At 36.8% G+C, this 22,851-nt stretch overlaps 1 protein-coding gene across 5 annotated transcripts in view; it reads left to right on the plus strand.

Moving 5' to 3' along the window:
* The window catches only part of LOC112058367 (hemicentin-2), a 177,807-nt gene that overhangs the window by 138,923 nt on the left and 16,033 nt on the right, over positions 1 to 22,851 (plus strand). For 4 of the 5 annotated variants that reach the window (XM_024099141.2, XM_052888142.1, XM_052888145.1 and 1 more), the window contains 3 exons: positions 18,508 to 18,699; positions 19,958 to 20,084; positions 20,991 to 21,187. In XM_024099141.2, coding sequence (XP_023954909.1) covers positions 18,612 to 18,699; positions 19,958 to 20,084; positions 20,991 to 21,187 — 412 coding nt within the window. In that variant the 5' untranslated portion in view covers positions 18,508 to 18,611. The remainder of the gene's footprint in view (positions 1 to 18,507; positions 18,700 to 19,957; positions 20,085 to 20,990; positions 21,188 to 22,851) is intronic. The other variant, XM_052888143.1, reaches the window with a different exon arrangement.

Below are 22,851 nucleotides of genomic sequence, written 5' to 3' on the forward strand. Positions count from 1 at the left end.
TTAGTCTCAATCATATTAATGATATATTTTTGTCAATAAAATGGAAAGTTCTTGTTAAACTTTCAAGACTCATTTCATTTATTTTTCCAAAACTTTTGCGGCAAATTTCCCGCCCAATGAAACCTGTCGCCCAAGGCTATAGCCTACATAAGCTGCTGGTAAATTCGCCACTGGCCCAGACCCTCAACCGTCCAAGACTCCAAGTATAAAGTCCTCAGTTGCCAATCACTTAGCTTAACACGTTCGCTGCTGATTTTTCTGTACTTTCCCCTGCTGTGGTACGAGATCTTTTGACCTCGTACTAAAACTATCAGTGGTGCGACACGAGGTCCCATCGACCTCGTACCTCTTGTAGACGTGATAGGTACCTACGAGGTCAATTGACCTCCTACCGCAACCCTTCGAAAAGTCAAATGAAGTACCTATTTTACGTCTGATTTGACAGTTGCGAAGTCCGGAAAAACAGAACGTTTGCACGCACGTGTACGATTCTGTAACCTATATAAACAATTACGTTTTCCACGTGTTCCGACTTCACACGAAAGGTAAAGTTATAAATAATGGTAGACACGTTGTTTATAAACAAATTCTTTGCTAATGCACTCTCAAACGTCTTCATTGTAGGCAATATTAACATCTCGGTGTATGTTTGCTTGTCTTGTGCGCTTGCATGGTTCATAAACAACCATGGTGGTCGACGTTTGTGTTTACACAAGTCTTTTTTACACCATATCGGGACTAGGTACTCCCATTTTAAAATCCGTACCTCTGTACTTATAATAATAAGATTTTAATTAAAAAAACTAAACTAAAAACTGAAACATCATAATATGTTGTACCTGCTGATCAGTATGAAGACGGTGCTAAGCCGCTACGGTAAGATGTATTAATTCAAGCTATGTGAGAATATCTTATAGATTTAGATTTTGCAGACAGTTTTGTTTCATGTGGTCCTGTCAGAAATGGCTTAAATTAAGACAACACCGGCTAAGCACCGCCTTCATACTGAACTGTAAATACATTTATGTATATTATAGTTTTTACACTTCATGAACACACAACATCTTTACTGTGACACAACTCGACATTGTAGACAATATTTAGGTATTATTTGTTTAAATAACTTTCGTTGTTTATAATGCGACTAAATGATATTAAGACAATTAGCCACTTATGCCCGCCTCAGTTGTTTCAATCTAAAATTACAGGCACATCAATTTGAAACATAGTGTTTGACGCCAGAAATAGTTCTCCTAACGAACTCTGACATATAGAACTTTAACTTTGTGTGATTGATAAATTATTTTTGAACTACAATATGTTTGAATTTCTTTAACGACTGGAGACATTTTCAAATATCGTAGTTCAAACGCTAATTATATAGGTAAGGTTTCTATTTCAACGTGGGTGTTCACTTGTTATTTAGATTATTTTAACAACGTTTTTGTAATAAATTCTTCCCATTACAACAGAAAAATGGTATGACATATCATATCTTCTTTGGGTTACATCTAAAATGCACTGAAAACTTACTGATTTTTCTTTAAAAAAAATAATCTTTTGGTTCTCTTTCTTCAGAACCTACGATGCCACAAACACATAGACAAGTAAGTTATGTTATTCCTCTTCATTACATTAATGTTAAAAAGATAACATTAATACAAACCATTTAGATATACTCGTAGGTACATTAAAATGTTATCTTTGCTTAATTAAAGCAATTTCAACACTAGCTAATGTAAATGTAAAAGTATTAAGAAATTTAAGAAAGAAGTGGAAAGTTCGCAACTTAATTTGCTTGGTATGAAATAACTTTTGAGATAAGTTCAAAATGTAGTTTTCAGGCACGGATTTTAACAGACATGGAAGTATATTTTTATTAGTCTTAGTTTAAATTGTATTTTATTTTGTACAGGATTGAACTAAAGGAGGTGGTCCGTTTCAGGTCCACTCTTGTATTCCGTATCATTGAAATAAATATAATTATTTAAATTATAAATTTAAAAATTACTAGTATTTTATTAAAATCTAAATAAGTGCATAAATCTAACTAATATAAGAAATAAATAAAATTAAAACCCAAGTTTTTTGAGATAAATCAAGATGTCGCCCTTAAAGCAACTATGACATGACAATTGACAGCATGCGTCAAATCGACTACTGCGTTGAAAACGTCATCTATCCGCCATTTTTTTTTATTCTTTACAAGTTAGCCCTTGACTGCAATCTCACCTGATGGTAAGTGACGATGCAATCTAAGTTGGAAGCGGGCTAACGTTAAGCGTTAAGAGGAGGATGAAAATCCACACCCCTTTCGGTTTCTACACGACATCGTACCGGAACGCTAAATCACTTGGCGGTACGTCTTTGTCGGTAGGGTGGTAACTAGCCACGGCCAAAGCCTCCCACCAGCCAGACCTGGACCAATTAAAAAACCTCAATCGGCCCAGCCGGGGATCGAACCCAGGACCTCTTGTAAGTCCACCGCGCTTACCACGGAGGCCGTCGAAAATCGCCATTACCTATACTAATATTATAAATACATGTGCGTGAAAGATTACAGATCCTATTACATTTGTAATTTACCTAACCTAGATATCTATTACAAATTTCATTATAACGAAATTGCCTGCGTTGTAATTTACCAAACAAATAAGCTCACGAAGAGGATTCTGAACTTTAATAACATTATTTCTATAATTATTTTATACCTCGAATGTTGTGGAAAATAACAAAGGCCTGTCTGCTTTTCAATAATAACAAAATTCTAACAAAATTTCAGGATATTCAAAGTGTGTTCTTTTACTTTGCAATATCAAAGGGTCAATGAAGATAATTATTAGACACAATTTCTGCTAAATATTTATCGGCAAAGGTTGATAACCAAATTAATTATACATTCAAATTTGAAGGGACTACTGTTAAATACCACTTCAAAGCCTCAAACTCATAAAACGGAAATCATCTATACTTATGCTAGCCACAAACGGTCAATTATTATTCTATCGTTTTTGTAGCACCCACGACTATAATTGATCGTGTGTTGGTCACTGCGTACATGACTTGTATAGTATGCCGCGTGGGTACTGCCGTTTGCTTTTCAGAAACGTGAGAATAATTGAATACAACAACCACGCCACAGAAAAACCAAAAGTGTTTAATTTTGCACTTAGGCTTAATTATTTCATTAGGTATTACTAGCGCATCCGGTTAAGCTTCGCTTTGACTTGAGTGTGCTTCTTCCCTGCTTACCCTACCCCTACCCCTACACTATCCCTACCCTACAAATGCTCCACACAAACTTCAACCCCCCATTTTAGAGAAGTGGGAGGTTATTTAGCCTATGTCACTCTCCATCCTTTCAACTTTCTCCACTTAAAAAATCACGTCAATTCTTCGCTTCGTCCAGACAGACAAACAAACAGACGACTTACACATACTTTTACATTTATAATATTTATAGTATGGATGTAGAATAATTAATAACTAAATAAAATGATATAAATTTGGATGAATTTCACATTGAGAGTTTCTTCCATGCAAGAGACAGTTTCTTTCTAGTACATAAACAATTATATACGAGCACTGTCACTATATAGCATAAGTTGCTTTAAAACTTCCGCATTCAAGAAAATCTTCTTGTTACTCAGCCCTACTACCTAACTTAGTTATGGAAAAATGTGTAGAAAATTAAATGTAACGGAGTAGAAAATTTAAATTAGTTTTACTGATAACATTCCATCGTTACTTTTATCCAATAACTAGCGGACGCTCGCGACTTCGTCCGCCCTTAGACCTCTTTAATCTGACCCTCTCGCAAAATCCGTTCTTAGTGGGTAGGGATATGAGTGGGATAGGGGTGGGGTAAGGGTCAGGGTGAGGGTAGGTAGGGGTAGGGTAAGGGTAGGATAGGGATAGTTGAAAGTTTACATCGAGTTTCACGCGGACGAAGTCGCGGGCGTCCGCTAGTCTAAGATATGGAATGCCCTTCCAGCTTCAGTTTTCCCTACCACCTACAAAGTTGGTATTTTATATTCAAGAGTGAATAGTTAATATTATATAAATACTACCTGCACCCTCCGGTGTTACCCGCGAAAAATAAATATGTAATTTGTAGCCTATGTGTTAATCCAGGCTATAATCTATCTCAATTCCAAATTTCAGCTAATTCGGTCACGACGTAAAAGATTAACAAACATTCAATATCAAATCTCGCAAATTTTTCGGGATAAAAGTAACCTATTTCTTAATCTAGGGTATTATCTATCTACGTTTTTAATTTCAATCAAATCGATTAAGTGATTGCGGTGTTATAGAGTAACTGACATCCAAACACACATATAAACTTTCGCGTTTATTTAATGTTAGTATAGTAGGATTTTGAAACCTAAGCCATTGTCTCTTGACACGGAAGAATGTCCTGATATTAAAATACATGCAGTGCACCACAGAAAACAAACATTGCACAAATACCATACCATAGATACTATCTATGTACCAAAGATATCCTGCAAAGGTATGTTCCACTGACATTTTACAATCTTTCAAGTACTTTCCTTTATATGGTTCGGTCATGTGATGCTATTGTAGTCATGCTAACTTGCAGACATCGTGAAATATGTAGAAACGAAACTTATGGTTTTATTTTGTTGACTTTGATTGACTTTATTCCGGTTTACGTTCTTGCTATGGCTCAATTTGTGAATGCATGCATACTTATTTTAAATGGCTTTAAAGGTTTTTTTTCTTGATTTTTCTACGCTCTTCTAACCCTAGGGCTCTTAGAGAGATTTTGCAGCCAATCAACCAGTCTTACTGAGTGGTTTACCCGACTGATTAAACCATCAAATCAAATTATTCATCATCATCATCATTATCAGCCTGCTGGATATAGGACTCTTGTATCTTCCTAACGTTCCGGTCTCGAGCTGCGAACATCCAGCGGCTCCTTGCAACCGGCTTGATGTTCTCGGTACATCTAGAGAAGCGTCAAATGATGATTACTACTGAAAAAAAAACAGATAACGAGATGAGAAAAAATAACACCACAGATTAACTGACTGACTGACTGGCACAGACGAACATGGTGAAAGTAATAACCTACTCGTACCTAAGATTTCAAACTCAAATATTTTATACTATCCGACGTCCCACGGTTTTATTCCCGTAGTTCCCGTTCTTGTGAGAATATGGGGATAAACAACACACAAAAAAACTGGCTTTCTGGTGACAAAAGAAATTTTCAAAATCAGTTAAGTAGATCCATCGCTTTAAAAAAAAAGCCGTGATAGCCCCGTGAATATGACCTCTGCCTCCGATTCCGAAAGGGTGTGGGTTCGATTCCGGTCCGGGGCATGCACCTCCAACTTTTCAGTTGTGTGCATTTTAAGAAATTAAATATCACGTGTCTCAATCGGTGAAGGAAAACATCAAAATCAAAATCAAAATCAAAAATCATTTATTTCAAGTAGGCTCAGTTTACAAGCACTTTTGACACGTCAGTTGACTATTTGTAAAGATTCTACCACCGGTTCGGAAGGCAGGTTCTGCTGAGAAGATACCGGCAAGAAACTCAACAGTTGCTCTTTTGAAAAAGTCATACAGTATTATAATTTACAATTGATAACAATTACAATTTCTTATAGTTTTATTTCCTGTGTGAAGGTGGAAGCTGATCCAATGGCCTCCAAGCGCTTTTATCTTTAAGGAACTCATCAATGTTGTAGTAACCTCGACTAAGTAAATGTTTTTTAACACATTGCTTAAAGCTATGCATTGGCAGGTCCATCACAGTCTTGGGGATCTTGTTATAGAAGAGTACACCCAAACCTACAAAAGATTTTTTTACTCTTTGGAGACGATATGCAGAAATAACTAACTTATGCCCGTGTCTAGTAAGACGTGGGTTTAAATCTCCTTTTCGTTTGTACAAATTAATATTTTGTCTTACATAGACTATACTGTTATATATATATTGACAGGCTACTGTTAGTATACCTATTTCTTTAAACTTTTGACGAAGGGACTCGCGTGATTTTAATTGATATATTGCTCGAATTGCTCTTTTTTGAAGTACAAATATAGATTGTATATCGGCAGCCTTGCCCCACAATAAAATTCCGTAAGTCATTACGCTGTGAAAGTACGCAAAATAAACTAGCCTAGCTGTATCAACATCAGTGAACTGTCTTATTTTTCTCACTGCAAATGCCGCTGAGCTGAGTTTACCAGACAGTTTTTCTATATGAGCACCCCACTGAAGTTTACAATCCAAGGTCACTCCCAGGAAAACTGTGGAGCTCTCCATTTCCAGTGTTTCACCATCGATCATTATAGACTTTTCTAATTTTATTACATTTGGCAATGAAAACTCAATACATTTAGTTTTCTTGGCATTTAAAAGTAGATTATTTGCAGTGAACCAATGCGACACATGCGACATGGCACGGTTTACGTCGTCAGAGTTATCTTTATTTCTGTCCGTCTTAAAAATTAAGGATGTGTCATCAGCAAACAGTACAATCTCACATATGCCGCTGACATGGAATGGTAAATCGTTTATGTACACTAGGAATAAAAAAGGACCCAGAATTGAACCCTGTGGGACGCCCATTTTGGTAGTGGAACCGTGCGACTTTATATCATTTATGCATACCTTTTGTGTTCTATCACTGAGATAAGAGGCAATGAGATCAAGCGCAACACTTTTGATGCCATAGTGGCTTAACTTGAGTAAAAGAGTGTTATGGTCAACACAATCGAACGCCTTGGACAGATCACAGAACACACCAATAGCATTCTTAGAACTTTCCCATGCTTCATAAATATGTTTTAAAAGTTTAGCCCCTGCATCAGTAGTATTGCGACCTTTTGTAAAACCATACTGTTCAGGATGAAACAAGTTATTTAAATTAAAATGACATAAAAGTTGATTTAATATGATTTTTTCAAAGACCTTGCTAAGTGTTGGCAATATTGTAATCGGTCTATAATTATTAAGATCTGATTTGTCTCCTGATTTAAAAAGTGGTATCAATTTGCCATGCTTCATTAGGTTCGGAAAAATACCTAAGTCCACACATTCATTAAAAATAATGGCTAAGTGGGGAGCAATGACATCAATTATATTAGATATTACTTTCACTGACATGCCCCACAGATCTCCAGTTCTTTTTAATTTTAACAAACATCGTGAGGAAACCTGCATACCAGAGAATTATCTTAATTCTCTGCGTGTGTGAAGTCTGCCAATCCGCATTGGGCCAGCGTGGTGGACTACTGGCATAAGCCCTCTCATTTTGAGAGGAGACTCGAGCTCAGCAATGAGCCGAATATGGGTTAAAAACGACGAGATCCATCGCTTACCCCCTACAATACAACAAACTTTACCTCTTTATAATATTAGTATCGATTTTTCAGTAATGTAAAGCTATCAATGCCATGCTAACTTGCAGTTACAGCAAATACACGAGCAAAATGATACTTTACAAAACTTTTGTGATCTAAATTCATATCAAATTTAAGTTCTGGCAATTTGGAACGATTTCAACTCATACGAATTCTAAAGTAAAGTATGCCGTTCGTGTGTGTTGAAAAATTGGTTTGGACTCGTTGTAAGGGAGCTTGCACATCTTACGTAATGTCAGACTGTAACTATAAACTTGCACTTTACAACATAGGTCAAGGTTTTCTCAAAGTGGGGTACGCGAACAACTAGGGGTTCGCCATTCGACGGTAGGGGGTGGCTTGATAACTGATACCAAGTCAGAATTAAGGTTAAAATTGTCCAAAATTACTCCTAACATCGAATCCATTTGCGACAAGAAACAAGCACACCCATCACATATATGTAATACCTTTTATTAAACTTGATAAAAACCTTATTTTCTTCAACAGTTAATTTTTTTTTTTGAAAATTTTTAAAAAATTTTAACAGGGGTTCGTGGGGCCGAAAGTTCGAGTAACCCTGGCCTAGGTGATAGACGCTTCATGAATGGCAAGAAACCAAGTAGTAGTTGAAGTGTTTTTCAGATAGCATGGGTACGACAGTCGCCTGTATGATGTTCATAATACGCACTATTATCGTGAATAGTGGCAAACTTTCAAGAATAAAACGAACTGTCACCCGCACCATCCTACGTGAAACGAAATGTAGCATATCAAATCGTACCTACGAAATTTAAAGTAAAGTATGCCGTTGATATACTGTTAAGGTTTAAAATCGTTGTAAGGGAACGTGCACATCTTACTTATTATTAGCCAGTAACTGTAAAGTTGCACTTTCAGCTCTAGTGTGCCCATGCACACTAGGGTTGAAAGTGCAACTTTACAGTTAGCGTCTATCACCTAAGTCACTGGCATCAGTAAGTATCATATGAGATAGACGCTTCAGAAATGGCAAGCAACCATATAGTGACTGTTTTTTTATTTTACTGCAGCGGCCTAAAAAATTATATAGAACCCCGATAACTAACTAAAATTTAGTATTCCCGGAGCTTAATTTTTTTTTCTTCAATAAGAAAAACTGGCAAATGTTCATAACATTACATGCGAAGTGATTTGTGGTAGTTTATCACGATAAAGGTTTAAAAAAGCAATAGAAAACGAAGCGAGCGTCTCTGGAATTTCATTTACATACTTCTGATAGAAAAGGCTGATATTAAAATGCTAAAACAACTTTAATAGACCTCACTAATTCATAAAAGATAACGCCATCTTGTGGTGTCAACACGTACTTTAGCAGCGGCTGTCGCGATTGCATGATTTGTTGGTGGCTGTGACGTCGCGTACTTCCGATGAGGGATAAAAAAGATTACGGGGACGTGGAGGGTCGCAAGAAAGAACACTATGGGACGCCCTAGACTGAATTTGTGTGCAATTTAGTTTTTCGAAAATCCCGTGGGAACCATATACTGAGATAAAAAGTAGCCTATATATAGTTCAATGTTAGGTCATAGGAACATGATCCTGTTGAAGTCTTATCGGTTTAGCATTTTATGTCTGTTTGTCCACCGGACAAACAGACATAAACTTTAGAAAAGTTTGTTTGTGTTTTAGTATTACGTAAATAACTCTAAGCACTTGAGAAAAGACAGCTGTTAAAATCAGAGGCCGAAATTTCAATATTATTTTTATATTTAAATTTATTTAAGTTTGCACGCTCTCGCTTTGAAATCCTTTGATTAAAACTTAATGAACACAACTGAAAAACTGGGGCGGCGCTAGATAAACCGTGAACGTCGGCCTAATAAACTTTTATTTGGTAGTATAAAAGTCAAATAATACTATTAATCAAATTGTTAATACAAATGTCTGTGATTCTTTTTCATACTCGGATCAATTACCTTTGAACTTGTATCGCACTCAAGTCACTCGCACGTCGTTTTTTTAAGGGGGACGAGCTAAACTCGCACATCGAAAATATTTAACACCAAGAAATATATCCTGTGTCCTTACACTACACACAAGTATACATTTAAATCGTAATACATACACGTCTAATACTTTTGACAGAGCGGCAATCCTTTAACGAGGCAGGTCCTATGGTAATTGGTCTGAGTTTTGACTCGATAGCTAAATCATTCTAAATTCTAAAAAAATGTGGTTTTTGTTATCTAATTCTTTTTAGATAGTAACCGTAGGTTTTACGGCGACAAACATCTGCATTTTTATCCTGGTTTGGAAAACCTACTCATAAGTAAGTAGTTCTACTAAATTGAATGACGTTATTCTAACTAACGTACTAAGAATTTTATCGAAATCGCTCTTAAATAAGGTCTCACTAGATGTTGTAAGCTTCAAATTTTATTTTACCACTACTGTACTATTGCCAACAAAAGCACTTCGACTTTAGCACTTTGGTAAACTATTATCGTAATTCAGGATAAGCTGAGTGACCGAGATTGTACCAACGGCATCAATGTCCCGATACAAAAATACTCCTAGGGGTCATTAACTTTAATAAATTGAGTGTTCTCAGAATACGGGGTGACTTGGCACACACGTGGGTATTGTTTGTTCACTTAGAAAATTCCTAAACGTAAATAAATGTCTTTTCTTTTTCCGATTTAATCGGAACATGAAACATTAATTGATAGTGAACGAAATAATAGCTATAATCTCTTTAGTTGTGCGAGCTTGTCGGGGGATGTACTACAACTAAAATTATTTCTGCTTCGAAGTGGCAATAATGTTTTCAGCTCTGTGGGGTGTTATCGGTAAAATTACACGCTTTCAGCACATACGATGTACTTCGTGCATGCCCTGCGAACTGTCATAGTCAGTGGTTTATCACTTGCTACAGGTGAACCAATTGTTTGTGTCGTCGACTATATAAAGATAAGTAATACAAAAATGTGGAAACCTGCATACCAGAGAATTTTCTTAATTCTCTGCGTGTGTGAAGTCTGCCAGTCCGCATTGGGCCAGCGTGGTGGACTATTGACTTAACCCTTCTCATTCTGAGAGGAAACTCGAGCTCAGCAGTGAATATGGGTTGATAATGATTCAAAAAGAAAACTAAATAGAAATAAAAAAAAATAGATTTTAAAAAAAATCTATCCATAGGTATAGAAATACCATCGTACCTTTTACAAATACATACATAAGGATACTATACGTAACTAGTGGACTCTCACGACTTTGTTTTTTTTTTGACTTTGTTTGACGCCCTTAGACCTCTATAATTTATTTACCCCCCTACCAAATTTCATCTTTGTACGTGCGGTTTTCATTATTTCGTGATGACTGAACATAGAACCTCTTTCTTTTTTGCAAAAATTCAAAAAGAGGAGGTTCTATGTTCTATATATATATCTAAACATGCAACGAAAAAAAAACATGAATACAAATTATTTTAATACCTACGAGCAATACGAATTCTCGTGTATTTATTTACAATTTTCTTGAAAGCCTTCAATAAATGAAATTAAATTAAATATCTTTACAAGTTTCAATAAGTTTTCAAAAAGTCCACATTAATTTACTTGGAACTTCTAAGTGTGTAGACCTTACAGGCACATGTAAGCGGCAAGTGGAAAATTTCCCAGACTTCATTTAATACTGAAAGGTAACCTGAAAGTTCTAGACCGTATAAATAAGTCGCCTTTTGAAGGAAACTCTTTTGAGACGTGTTTCTTTACAATTTCCCGGCACGTGTTTTATGGTATTCAAACTCGGTCTAGCCAGCTAATGGTCTTGGGAAATATATCACAGTGTTAATTGTGTAGCTATAAACTTGTTCAAGCAGACTCAAAAGTGGATTACAAAAATAAGAAACCCAATATCGAACTCACAATATTTGTCAGGACAACTTAATTAACAAATCAAACTGTAACTAAAATAAGACCCTTGAATGGCAGAGATTAACCTTGAGTGGAGTCGCACGCACTTGTGGACGTTGTGTGTAGGGTTAAAGATGTCTTTGATAGCTAACCAACACTCCCCTTTTCCACTGAAGTCACTCTCTCCGCCTATCCCATAAAGAATTACACAACAAGAAAAGTGGACGGCTCGAACGCTACGAGTATACTGAAGCCGACCGCACGACGAGCGCCTCATATCGTAAGTCGTTGCCACCAACCGATCGGCACCCCTTTCTAACTCCCCACTCTTTACGGAAACAAGTCGCGCCACCTGACGTCATATCCGTCTCAAACTACTATTTCTTACACTTGTAAAGTTGTATATTCATTATTATCATTCTACATAATATTTAGGACCTGTAATAAAGTCCGAAGTGCCGATGGACGTTGGGGTCCCAAGGTGCTGGAATGGCGACCCCGCACCGGAAAGCGCAGTGTTGGTCGACCCCCACTAGGTGGACCGAGGATATCAAGGTCAATTGAACTGATGGAAACTACATAGATATAGACTTTAGATCTTCGGTAAATTATTAAAGCTGTAAAATTTATACAGCTTTTATAATTTACCGAAGATCTGTACATCCAGTCTTTTATTTTTGTATTTTACAAGATTTTATAACAGGAAGTTTAACTTAAATCTAAAAAAATATATTCATCAAGAAAGCTTTTACTAAATTACCTTATCTTTACCTTTTTACGATATACAAGATATACGAATATACCTACCAATATGCGAATATACCTACTAATATGCGAATATACCTACTAATATTATATCAGTTCCAAGGATTTAGTTTTTCCCGGTTTAATTTTAAGCTCAAAAAAGCTTCAAAAAGGCAGCTTTACACAATTTGTCCCACGATAATTTTTAATGAATTATGTACAGAGTAGCCGTGGAAATGGCTTAAAAATTACATTTTATTGAGCCAGTTTCCAATAAATCTTTATTACAAGAAAATGTGTGACCTAATTAACCTGTAAAACTTCACATTTATAGGCGGAACGGTAAACAAGCCGTAATTTACATTTTAAATGCATTTTTCAATTATTAGCACCTGCTTCAGAAGTGCCCTCTGCATTTTATTATAGACGAGATCATTAGCCAGAAACATATAAAAACTTTCTATTATATTAATTTTAGTTATGAACACGTGAAATTGTTATTTATGGATTTTTCTTTATGGTTTTAAAATGAAAATAAAAAGTGAGAGATATTTTTGTCTTCTTTTTTGTATTATCGATGGAAGAAGCCGATGAACGGTTGGAAAAGATTGCTTTGAACCCGAGATATAGCTCTCCTCATAGCAACCATACGGTTGCCAATGAGATGAAAGTGACAACTGAAGGGTATCCTTTCGAACTGATTGATAAGCTTCAGTACGGAGAAAGTCAATACTAGTTAGCAGCCTATAAGCATAAAATATCGATCTCAGATCTGTTTTTTTATACAATATTGGCTTGCGCTCGACTACAGTTAAGCCTGATGGAAAGCGCACTAGCGCATTTACCATGAAGATGCCTATTCATTCCTGCTTCGAAGGTGTTGAAAGTATAGGTGTCAGGAAACACAGCACCGGAAGGGCATTCCAAATTTTTGCTGTGCGAATGAGAAATGTGGATGCAAAAATTGCCAGGACATCCACAACGTAAGGATGCCACTGTTCGCAGCGTCTTGCTGTTCTGTGGTAGCAAGGAGAACCAGAAACTAGATGGTGAAAATTCCTGAGCGCACTCACCAAAGTATATCCGGTAAAAAACCGACGGACAAGCTACATTGCAACGGTGTAAAAAATTAAAAATACGTTTATAAAATTTTTCGAAATTAAGTTTTTAATTTTAATACTAATAGACTTGCTTGACTAATAGACAAGCCCTTGAACAAAAATTACATGTGAAATGACCCAACGTGAATGATGCTTAGAAGGCTGTTACTATATCAGAAAATAACTCTGAGCACTATGCTGTCATTTCTGAGCGGTACAGGTGAGTACGCGAGTGAAGAGTAAGGCTTATATTTCGACTCCTGCGCTGGAATAATGTACGGAGTTTTCGGGTAAAGTATCTGTATATGTGTACAAAACGAATTGCACAAATGCCGTATTTTAAATTTTAAAAAAATAACCTATTTTGCTTCTTCAATTGTCGACAACTAAAAGTTTGTTCTGACTTCCGGCACCACCATTTTAGTACGGCACTAGGATTTTTGCCATTTATTTTTAATCTTCTTTAACACTATAACAAAGCCGTACAATAATAATTAGTCGTAATTCATCATTTGTACCTGAGAAATTCCATTCACTCGCGTACTCACCACTGTACCGCTCAGAAATGACGGCATAGTTCAGAGTTATTTTCTGATATAGTAACAGCCTTCTAAGCGTTATTCACGTTTGGTAATTTCACAGGTAATTTTTGTTCAAAGGCTTATAGTCTATAAAGTATTAAAATTAAAAATTTACTGACTCGTAAATAATATTCACTTACTGTCAATTGTCAGATGTTATTTTAACACGAAATGACGGCCCAGTCGACACTTCGATAGTGTGGTACACCTCAAGGTGAATCGCTTTGAACTATTCCGACAAAAACCTATTTCTTAATGATACAATATTCGAGCTTTCGTTACAAACACCTGCTGGACAAAACATCGTACAAATTGTATGAATTATTGAATAATTGAATCATTCATTTGTTTACTGCTTTTAATTTATATATGCACTTACTTTAAAGTCTATGAAAAGTGTTTTAACAAGATTCTCATACAAAATTACTGACATCGATTCTTATTCTTATTATTTTTAATTAGAGAAAAGTGCCCGTTCTCGTTGGGATAAAATAAATATAGTCTATAAAAGTAGCATTAGTAATTCTAAAGTGAAAGAATTTTTAACCGATTTAAACTGCGTGGCATATCTTGTATTTAAGTTTAACTCGTAGTGTATACAAAGCAAGCCGTTTATCTGTACTACTATTATAAAGAGCTAAAGTTTGTGTTGTTATATGGGGTAATATCTTGATCTACTGAACCGATTTTGATTATCTTTTTACCACTAGAAAGCCACGTTATCTGTGAGTGTCATTTCAACTCCGTATTCTCACGGGACTACGGGAAATACGTGAGTGAAACCGCGTGGAATCGGCTAGTTTTATAAAAAGTTTAATTTTATACGTAACCATAAATGTTTTACTATCACAAGTTTAACAGACCACTTAATTACCAAATAGTTTACCTACGCTCCATTTTCGTGACATGTGATTGATGAGCGGTCGCAGTCAATTGCCACCCAAGACACACCTACTTTTTGAACTATCTACGGATAGACAAAAACATGATTGACTCACCCATTAGAACAGTTCAAACTGTAGCGTCGGCAAAAAAGAATTTTTATTTTAGAATAGTTATTTATGCCACTGTGTAATGCATACGAGTTAATAATGCTCTAAAATAAAAATTCTTTTTTGCCGACGCTACAGTTTGAACTGTTGCCCTACATAGAGTACAAACTTAAAATAAAAATGGTATTTGCTCTAAGTCTAAGGTACTTAGTGATTATGTGGCCCACTTAACTATACTTTTCATCAAAAAAACCAAAACAGTCCGCATGTAGGTGCTGTTCAGGCGGACTGTTTCGATTTTTTTATTGATTCGATTTCGATTGTCTACTATAAAATTTTATAGAATATATAAAATCGACTAACTTATAAGCCAGCATTCCATCAGGTATATTATATTTATTACAAAATGGTGGAATGTGCAATTCATTGTATTTAATTGATAAATTGTCAAGAGTATGCTAACAATGATTTTATGATACGAGTTAATTGTAATCGTGGTTTTAATTTAACACTTCTAGAACAGTTTATGTTACAAATGATAGATAAATGCCTAGTAGTTGTAATTCATGATTAGGTAGGTATATAAATATACTAAAGGTATATTGGCATTGGTGTATATTATAAGCCAAAATAGTACAGCCGTACGAGTAAGAATTTAAATATAACTTGTTTCAAACGGTGAAGGAAAACATCGTGAGGAAACCTGCATACCTGAGAATTTTCTCAATTCTCTGCGTGTGTAAAGTCTGCCAATCCGCATTGGGCCAGCGTGGTGGACTATTGGCCTAACCCCTCTCATTCTGAGACGAGACTCGAGCTCAGCAGTGAGCCGAATATGGGTTGATAATGATAACGTGTCAAGAGACAGATGCCGGAAGGGCATTCTATATCTTAGCAGCTCTTAGAAACGTTGATGCAAAAAGTTTCGTGCAGGCGACTGGATGTCGACAACAAAAATATGCCATTGTTCACGACGTCTCGCTGTTCTGTGGTAGAATGGAGATGGAGGGACTAATTTTTTTATTTATTTAAAAGAATATTTGCCTTTTTTTTAATAAGACCAATATACCCATTCCCCTCCAACTATTCGTGAAAGACTATTAGGAGTAGGTACGACAATAGACCGACGGGGCGGCGATCGCACCACCACCCCTGGTGATGAGTCCGACCGCTCTTACCGTTGAGCTATTGAGGCTCTAGATTGTAAAGCTCGTGTGCTCTCTATCCAAAGTATATCCGGTAAAAGACCGATAGGTTTTTGAGAAAAGCACGTCAACGGTAAATTTATCTCCTTTCCAGTTCCAGTTCTCCAAATCGCAGATGACCCTTGCGATCAGATATCAGTACGAAGATCGCAATTCGGATTACCAAACGCGAATTATCTCTCCCCAGTCACGAAGTGGCATTGTTTGTAAAGCATTACTTAAACCATGAACGTTGATCTGATAAAAATGCTACTCTTTTAAATAAGAAGCCTGGTAACTCTAGCTACCATGACCTGATATCTTGTGCCTACTTTCAGCGAGCTTGACAAATTACTAGTACAAGAATTAATCTTCTGCGAATTTATTTTATCACTGTTATTCTTTTTATTGGTAACTAAGTGCAGGTTTGGAGGAAGAATTCAAAATGTTTGCTCAAAAATTAAATCTACCCCCATAGTTCCCGGAATTTATGTGGCTTTCAATTGGAAAAGGAATTTTCTAATTCGGTTCAGATGATCCAGAGATTACCTCATACAACATCGTGCGCGTGATGACACTCATGAATTATGTGGCTTTCATGAATTATGTGGTAAAGGAATTTTCAAAATTGGTTCAGTAGAACCTAAGATTACCTTATACAACCTCGTGCGTGTGAAAAGTGACGAAACTTATCACAAACACAACTTTCTGAGTTTCAATTCGTTGCGTTTTGATATTGTTGACTTTGTGGACAACATTGCATTGAGATCTTGATCATAGTTCCACAAAAATCTTAACTAGTACAACGGTAAAGTACTTATATCCATAGACTTATAAAATAGCCAGACGGTATATCGCTGTCAAACAACTGAAACACCAAAATAGCGCTGAGTATGTATTTGTGAGTGTGAAGTGTAGTGAAAAATAAAGGAAATTAAAGGCGATCTGTCTTCATATGTGTATCTCTGTGCGTGTCAGCATTTACGTGTAAGTATAAGCGAATGGCAGAATTAGGATTCGTCACTTTTAAGTTCAGGAGACGGTCTGGACTTTTAATGACGTCTATGCTTATACCAAACAACTTACATACAAAGTCCTCTTTAATATTTTGTATGACTAACTCCCTCATAAGAAGGCTCAGAGTCACACAGCGGGCGATGGAACGGGCTATGTTAGGAGTATCTTTGCGTGACCGAATCAGAAATGAGGAGATCCGCAGAAGAACCAAAGTCAACGACATAGCTCAACGAGTTGCGAAGCTGAAGTGGCAATGGGCGGGGCACATAGTTCGAAGAGCCGATGGACGTTGGAGTCCCAAAGTGCTGGAATGGCGACCCCGCACTAGTAAGCGCAGTGTTGGCCGACCCCCCACCAGGTGGACTGACGACATCAAGCGAGTCGCAGGGATTCGCTGGATGCAGGTGGCACAGTATCGTGATGTTTGGAAGTCCTTATAAAAGGCCTATGTCCCGCAGTGGACGTCCATCGGCTGATATGATGATGATGATGATGATGATGACTAACTTTTATGTCTTAACTGTCATAGGTTAAAAGGTCATTTACCTTCTAGCACTTAACGGATGACTATGCCCATACTCACATCCGTGTAAAATCGAGCCGGTTTTATATTTTGTTAACTGACAGTTATGGATTTGCCAAAAAAGCCTACATTCCTCTTATGACGATGGCTGCTATTAATTTTACTTATAAAAAAGGATCAAGTATGAGTTCATCTTTGTATACCTACTCGTATATTATTTGTATTTTTACATCCTTCTTAATAATTTTATGATTCTGATGACCTCTCAGCTCGATTTGAATAACTAGCTATCAAAACAAAGACGTAGGTAGGAATATCAGGATATTTACAACCTTACACATGCCTCATACATTTTAATTTTTTGGTAGTTTTCCGTCTTCTATCACTTTCTTATAAATTCGTTCTCAAGGTAGGGTAGGAGGGGTTTTAGCCGGTAGGAGTCCGGCACTATCCTAACGGGTGTCCGTGAGGATTTTCCCCCTTAAAAAACAGAGAGAGAAAAAAGTGGCAGATTTACCAGTAGGCTAAGTAGGTTGGAGCCTAAGCCGGCAGACTTTAGGGGGCGGCAAATTTGACTCAAAAATATTAGTCTTACAGACTCTCATAGAGACAACTCAATAGATGTATTGATAAGGTTACTACTACACCAAAGCAAAACTGTCTTAAGTACTGTGTCTCTAATTTGTAACAGCAAAATTTATCCCGACTTATTCTTTCAACATAGAGACTAGAGAGCTGTGATAGCCCAGTAGATACCAGTAACCTCTGCCTCCGATTCCCGAGGGTGTGGGTTCGAATACGGCACCTCCAAGTTTTCAGTTGTGTGCATTTTAAATAATTAAATATCACGTGTCTCAAACGGTGAAGGAAAAACATTGTGAGGAAACCTGCATACCAGAGAATTTTCTTAATTCTCTGCGTGTGTGAAGTCTGCCAATCAACATTGGGCCAGCGTGATGGACTATCGGCCTAACCCTTCTCATTCTGAGAAGAGACTCGAGCTCAGCAATGAGCCGAATATTACAATATTCCGGGTTTATAATGATGATGATGATTCATTCAACAATTTCTCTATTTGTTTCAGAAACCTAAGCAAGAGACATGTGATATTTACACGGCCAAAGGAATGTCACATTAGACCAAATGATAGATGTCTTTGACCACTGAGAAAGATGCGCAGGAGTATGGATGGACCATAGAATGCGCGTCATCGCGGCGCTAATATCTTTCATGGTCATTTCATCGCCTGTCTACGCTTTTATACCTGGTGCTGATGGTGAGTACATCCTTTATGTGACTGACGATTGATATGGAAACGGAAAGTAACTGACGATGTATCTAACATGTTACTGACGATTTTTATCTCTGCTATATAAAAACAATTCGGGTTTTCCTTCCTGACGCTATAACTCCAGAACGCACGAACCGATTTCCACGGTTTTGCATTCGTTAGAAAAATCTCGGGCTCCGTGAGGTTTATAGCAAAGATTTCACGAAACGGTAGGGGTAAGGGTAGGGGTACGGTAGAGTAGGGTAGAGTAGGGTAGAGGTAGGGTAGGGTAGAGTAGGGTAGGGGTCGATGAAAGTTTACATCGAGTTTCACGCGGACGAAGTCGCGGACGTCCACTAGTCTGTTATCTTAAAATAACTGACGATTTAAGTGGAGAACAACTGACGAACTGGGATATAAATGACTCTCTTTCTGACATTTAACTGATGGTCTATCTTGCACATAATTGATCTTCCTGGGATATAAAAATGACTATCTATCTGGCATATAACTGCCGATCTTTGATGACGATTTATGTAGACAACAACTGACGAACTACCTGGGATATAAGGACAATCTATCTGACATTTAAGCTTCGTCCTTCGGCTTAGGGTGATATTGTCCGATTTTGTAACGATCACTACCAGATATTAAAAAAAAAACATACATACAGCCGAAAGTAGAAGCTTCTCCTTTTTGGAAGTCGGTTAAAAAAGATTGACCGGAACCGACGGCATAAGAGAGTGTGACATGACCAAATTCCCAAATCCGGGTTCAGAATTATTAATGACTAGCTGACGCCATTCAGTTACACCCGTATAGTTCCAGTTCCCGTATGAATACAAGGATAAAATATAGCATGTAGCATGCGGGATTAGTGTAATTTCCCAACAGTGAAAGAATTTTTCAAATCAGTTCAATAGTTTCGAAGCCTATCGAATGCAAAGAAACAAACCTATCCTCTTTGTAATATTGTATTTCATAGCCTAACCCAGGATTCGTATACTGAATACCTTGATCCGAAGCGTATATAATAACTACTCGATCATAAAGATGGTAACCAAGCCGCGTATTTGTCCAAAATAGGCCTTATTTAGAAGTTCTGGCCAATTTTAATTCTGGTTTACGTCTGTTGATAGATTTTTAAATATTAGGTGAGATAACAGTCGAGAGTTAACTTGATGATGAATAAAGCTACCAATAAAGCTCACTAGTTTCGTTAGAATATTGGTTTGTATGAAATAACGGATTGTGAAACTTTCAGGGCCAGTTATAGCAGAGGAGGCACTGGAAGGCGGCAATGCGACGTTGTACTGCGACACCTCTACTGATATCCTCAATGATGAGCTGATGCTGCAAGTCTGGTACAAAGACGATGTACCTATTTATAGGTAAGTTGTACATTACGTCATTTTTGGTAAAAATGTAGTGAATTTACATTTTTTTTTTATTGAGAAGGAACATATTATGTTCACATAAGCAAGGAACATAGGCTAACGTATCCTAATAACTATACAAATCATGCCCAAGTGGAATGGTGGCAAAAATACCGGCTGCATCTCCTCGATAGCGTAAAAAATCGGCCAGCCCTTCCGTCATCAGTCGAGTCAACTAGCCGTGGTGAAATGATTCGGAGAATTTTTATGGCACTGCTACTCCATGACCCAAGAGTTTCTACGTCAAAAGGTACAAATATGTAACTCTCGGTCAGAGAGGCATATACTTACTTGTGTCATTTACCGGCTTAAGCTTTTTCTGCTGCGTCATTATTGATATGAAACTTAAATTAATACCATGCCAAACTGAGCAATGTATGTTCATTCATCACTCATTTATATTTTTGTTGAATAAATCTATTCATTGCTGATTCTACATATGTTTAATTACTTATTCTATAACTATATTAATTTACATTATGTAAGCTCGATCAAAATTCAGTTGTCGTCAACAGATTCATCGTGACACGAGAATTTTATAAATATAGACAAAGAACGCGATAGCCCAGTGGACATAACCTCTGCTTCCTATTCAGATTCAGGGTGTAGGTTCGAATCCGGTCCAGTGCATGCACCACCAACTTATCAGTTGTATGCATTTTAAGAAATTAAATATCACGAATCTCAAACGGTGAAAAACATGAGGAATCTGCATATCTGAGAATTTTCTTAATTCTCTGCGTGTGTGAAGTCTGCCAATCCGCATTGGGCCAGCGTGGTGGACAATTTGGCCTAACCCCTCTCATTCAGAGAGGAGGCTAGTGCTCCTCAATAGTGAAGCAAATGTTCTTGTGTTCACAGTTACGATGCACGGATATCGAGCCAGTGGTCGAGTTCGTCGTTCAACAGCAGCGGACGACTGCTGTCTGACCTCCGTAGACAGCCGACCGTGCTGACGGTGACCAACCTGAGGGGCGACGACCAGGCGCTGTACCACTGCCGCGTGGACTACCTGCTGGGGCCCACCAGGAATGTTGGCATCAATCTGACCGTTATTGGTAAGCTGTTTTCATTTAACACAAGCACGTCTGCGGATATATTTTATCCCTACTCTTAAGGGAATGGAAACCATGCAGGTGAAACCGCCTAGGCGTCTCCTAGTTTCATATATAGTAGTAGTACCTATACATAGATTCCCACATCGCTAAAAACTGACGCTGTGTAGATTCCAGACAAAATAACACAAATATTTATCACCATAAGTCATAATCAGGATCACTTGAAGGGGCGTAGTTATAAACTGTATCAATGATAAGGAACCCTGTCTACAAGGGCTCCTTATGTGTGAAAGCAAATAATTATACAAGTAAGTTTGTGTTTCTTTTATGAGAAATCGTTACTCTTCGTTTAGCGTTTAGACTGGAACGGTTAGCAAACTTAATCTAAGCCTTACCTGTAAGTCTTTCACCGCAAAGTGAAATTGGTAAGTAAAAATGATTTTCGTGATTTGTTGTTTGTCAATTGGGCCCTCCTAACTAATTCCAGGGCCCCTAAAATGATCGCTACGCCACTGGTCACTAACTCTCCAAGAAAGTCGCATTTAGAGTTTCTTCCAGTTTTATATAGCTGCTTTATTACATACCACTATGATCGGTTTAGTTGAGGCGCGAAACTGTTGCATAACATCCTAATTGCGTTTAAAAATTAGGATTTAAACATTTCAAAATACATTTTTACAAAACACTATTAACGTTTCTAACAGCGGTTTGCATATTCAAATAGCATAACAGAAATTCCCCAATTATACCGGTATGCAAACCAAATGCAATGTAGGTACGATATTGCCATTATAAATAATTTGAATTTTGAATTCTTGATAGCATGAATAATTGAAATTGCTGTAAGTTCGATTTCTGTGAACCAGATCTGAGTGATTCCTTTGCTAGTTAAAATAAAAATTAAATTATTTATTTACTAATAAACGCCCACGACTTTGTCCGCGTGAAAACTATTTTAGAGCTTTAAAGGTTTCCCTTAACAACTCCTACATGATTATTTCCTAACTTTAATCGTTTACGTTTACGGAACAGAAAGAAAACTCTCAAAGCGAATATTTTTTCGCGTTTTTGCCACATTTTTCATTGATACTCCGCTCCTATCGGTCGTAGAGTGAGTTTATTAAAGCCTTCCTCTATATTCAAGTTTTACTTTCTGCCTCTAAATAATAAACCTATTTATATGAACTAATATACCTAGACGCTCGTAATTACCATTTAAGTTTATCGCGATTATTACGTAACTTTGATATAACTTTTTCTTTTGTATTATGCTATCATTTTGATTATAACTTTTCTTTGTTTCATACCACTTCTTTATGTAAACAAATTAAAATTACTCCAAACTTATTAGAATTTTAAAGAAATTAAGGACCATCAAATTCAGGACAATCATTTTTAAACCTATATTGCAAATATTTTACTTGTAATATTAATTGAAAAGTCTTATTGGAGAACAAAATCTATATATAGAGTTCCGTCTAAAAATGTTTTCGATAAATCATTGAATAGTTCTTTTTAGTTAATTTATCTCTGCCATCCACACCCTTTCTATGTTTTAACTGTCTATAACAATTCTACCATTTATAAAAAAAACTGGTAGACACGACATTCGTCGTACGTCCTACGCTACGGATTGAAATTTTTGAATAGATTTTATAAGATCT

This window comes from Bicyclus anynana, chromosome 21 (genome assembly GCF_947172395.1).
Source record: "Bicyclus anynana chromosome 21, ilBicAnyn1.1, whole genome shotgun sequence".
Lineage (NCBI taxonomy): Eukaryota > Metazoa > Arthropoda > Insecta > Lepidoptera > Nymphalidae > Bicyclus > Bicyclus anynana.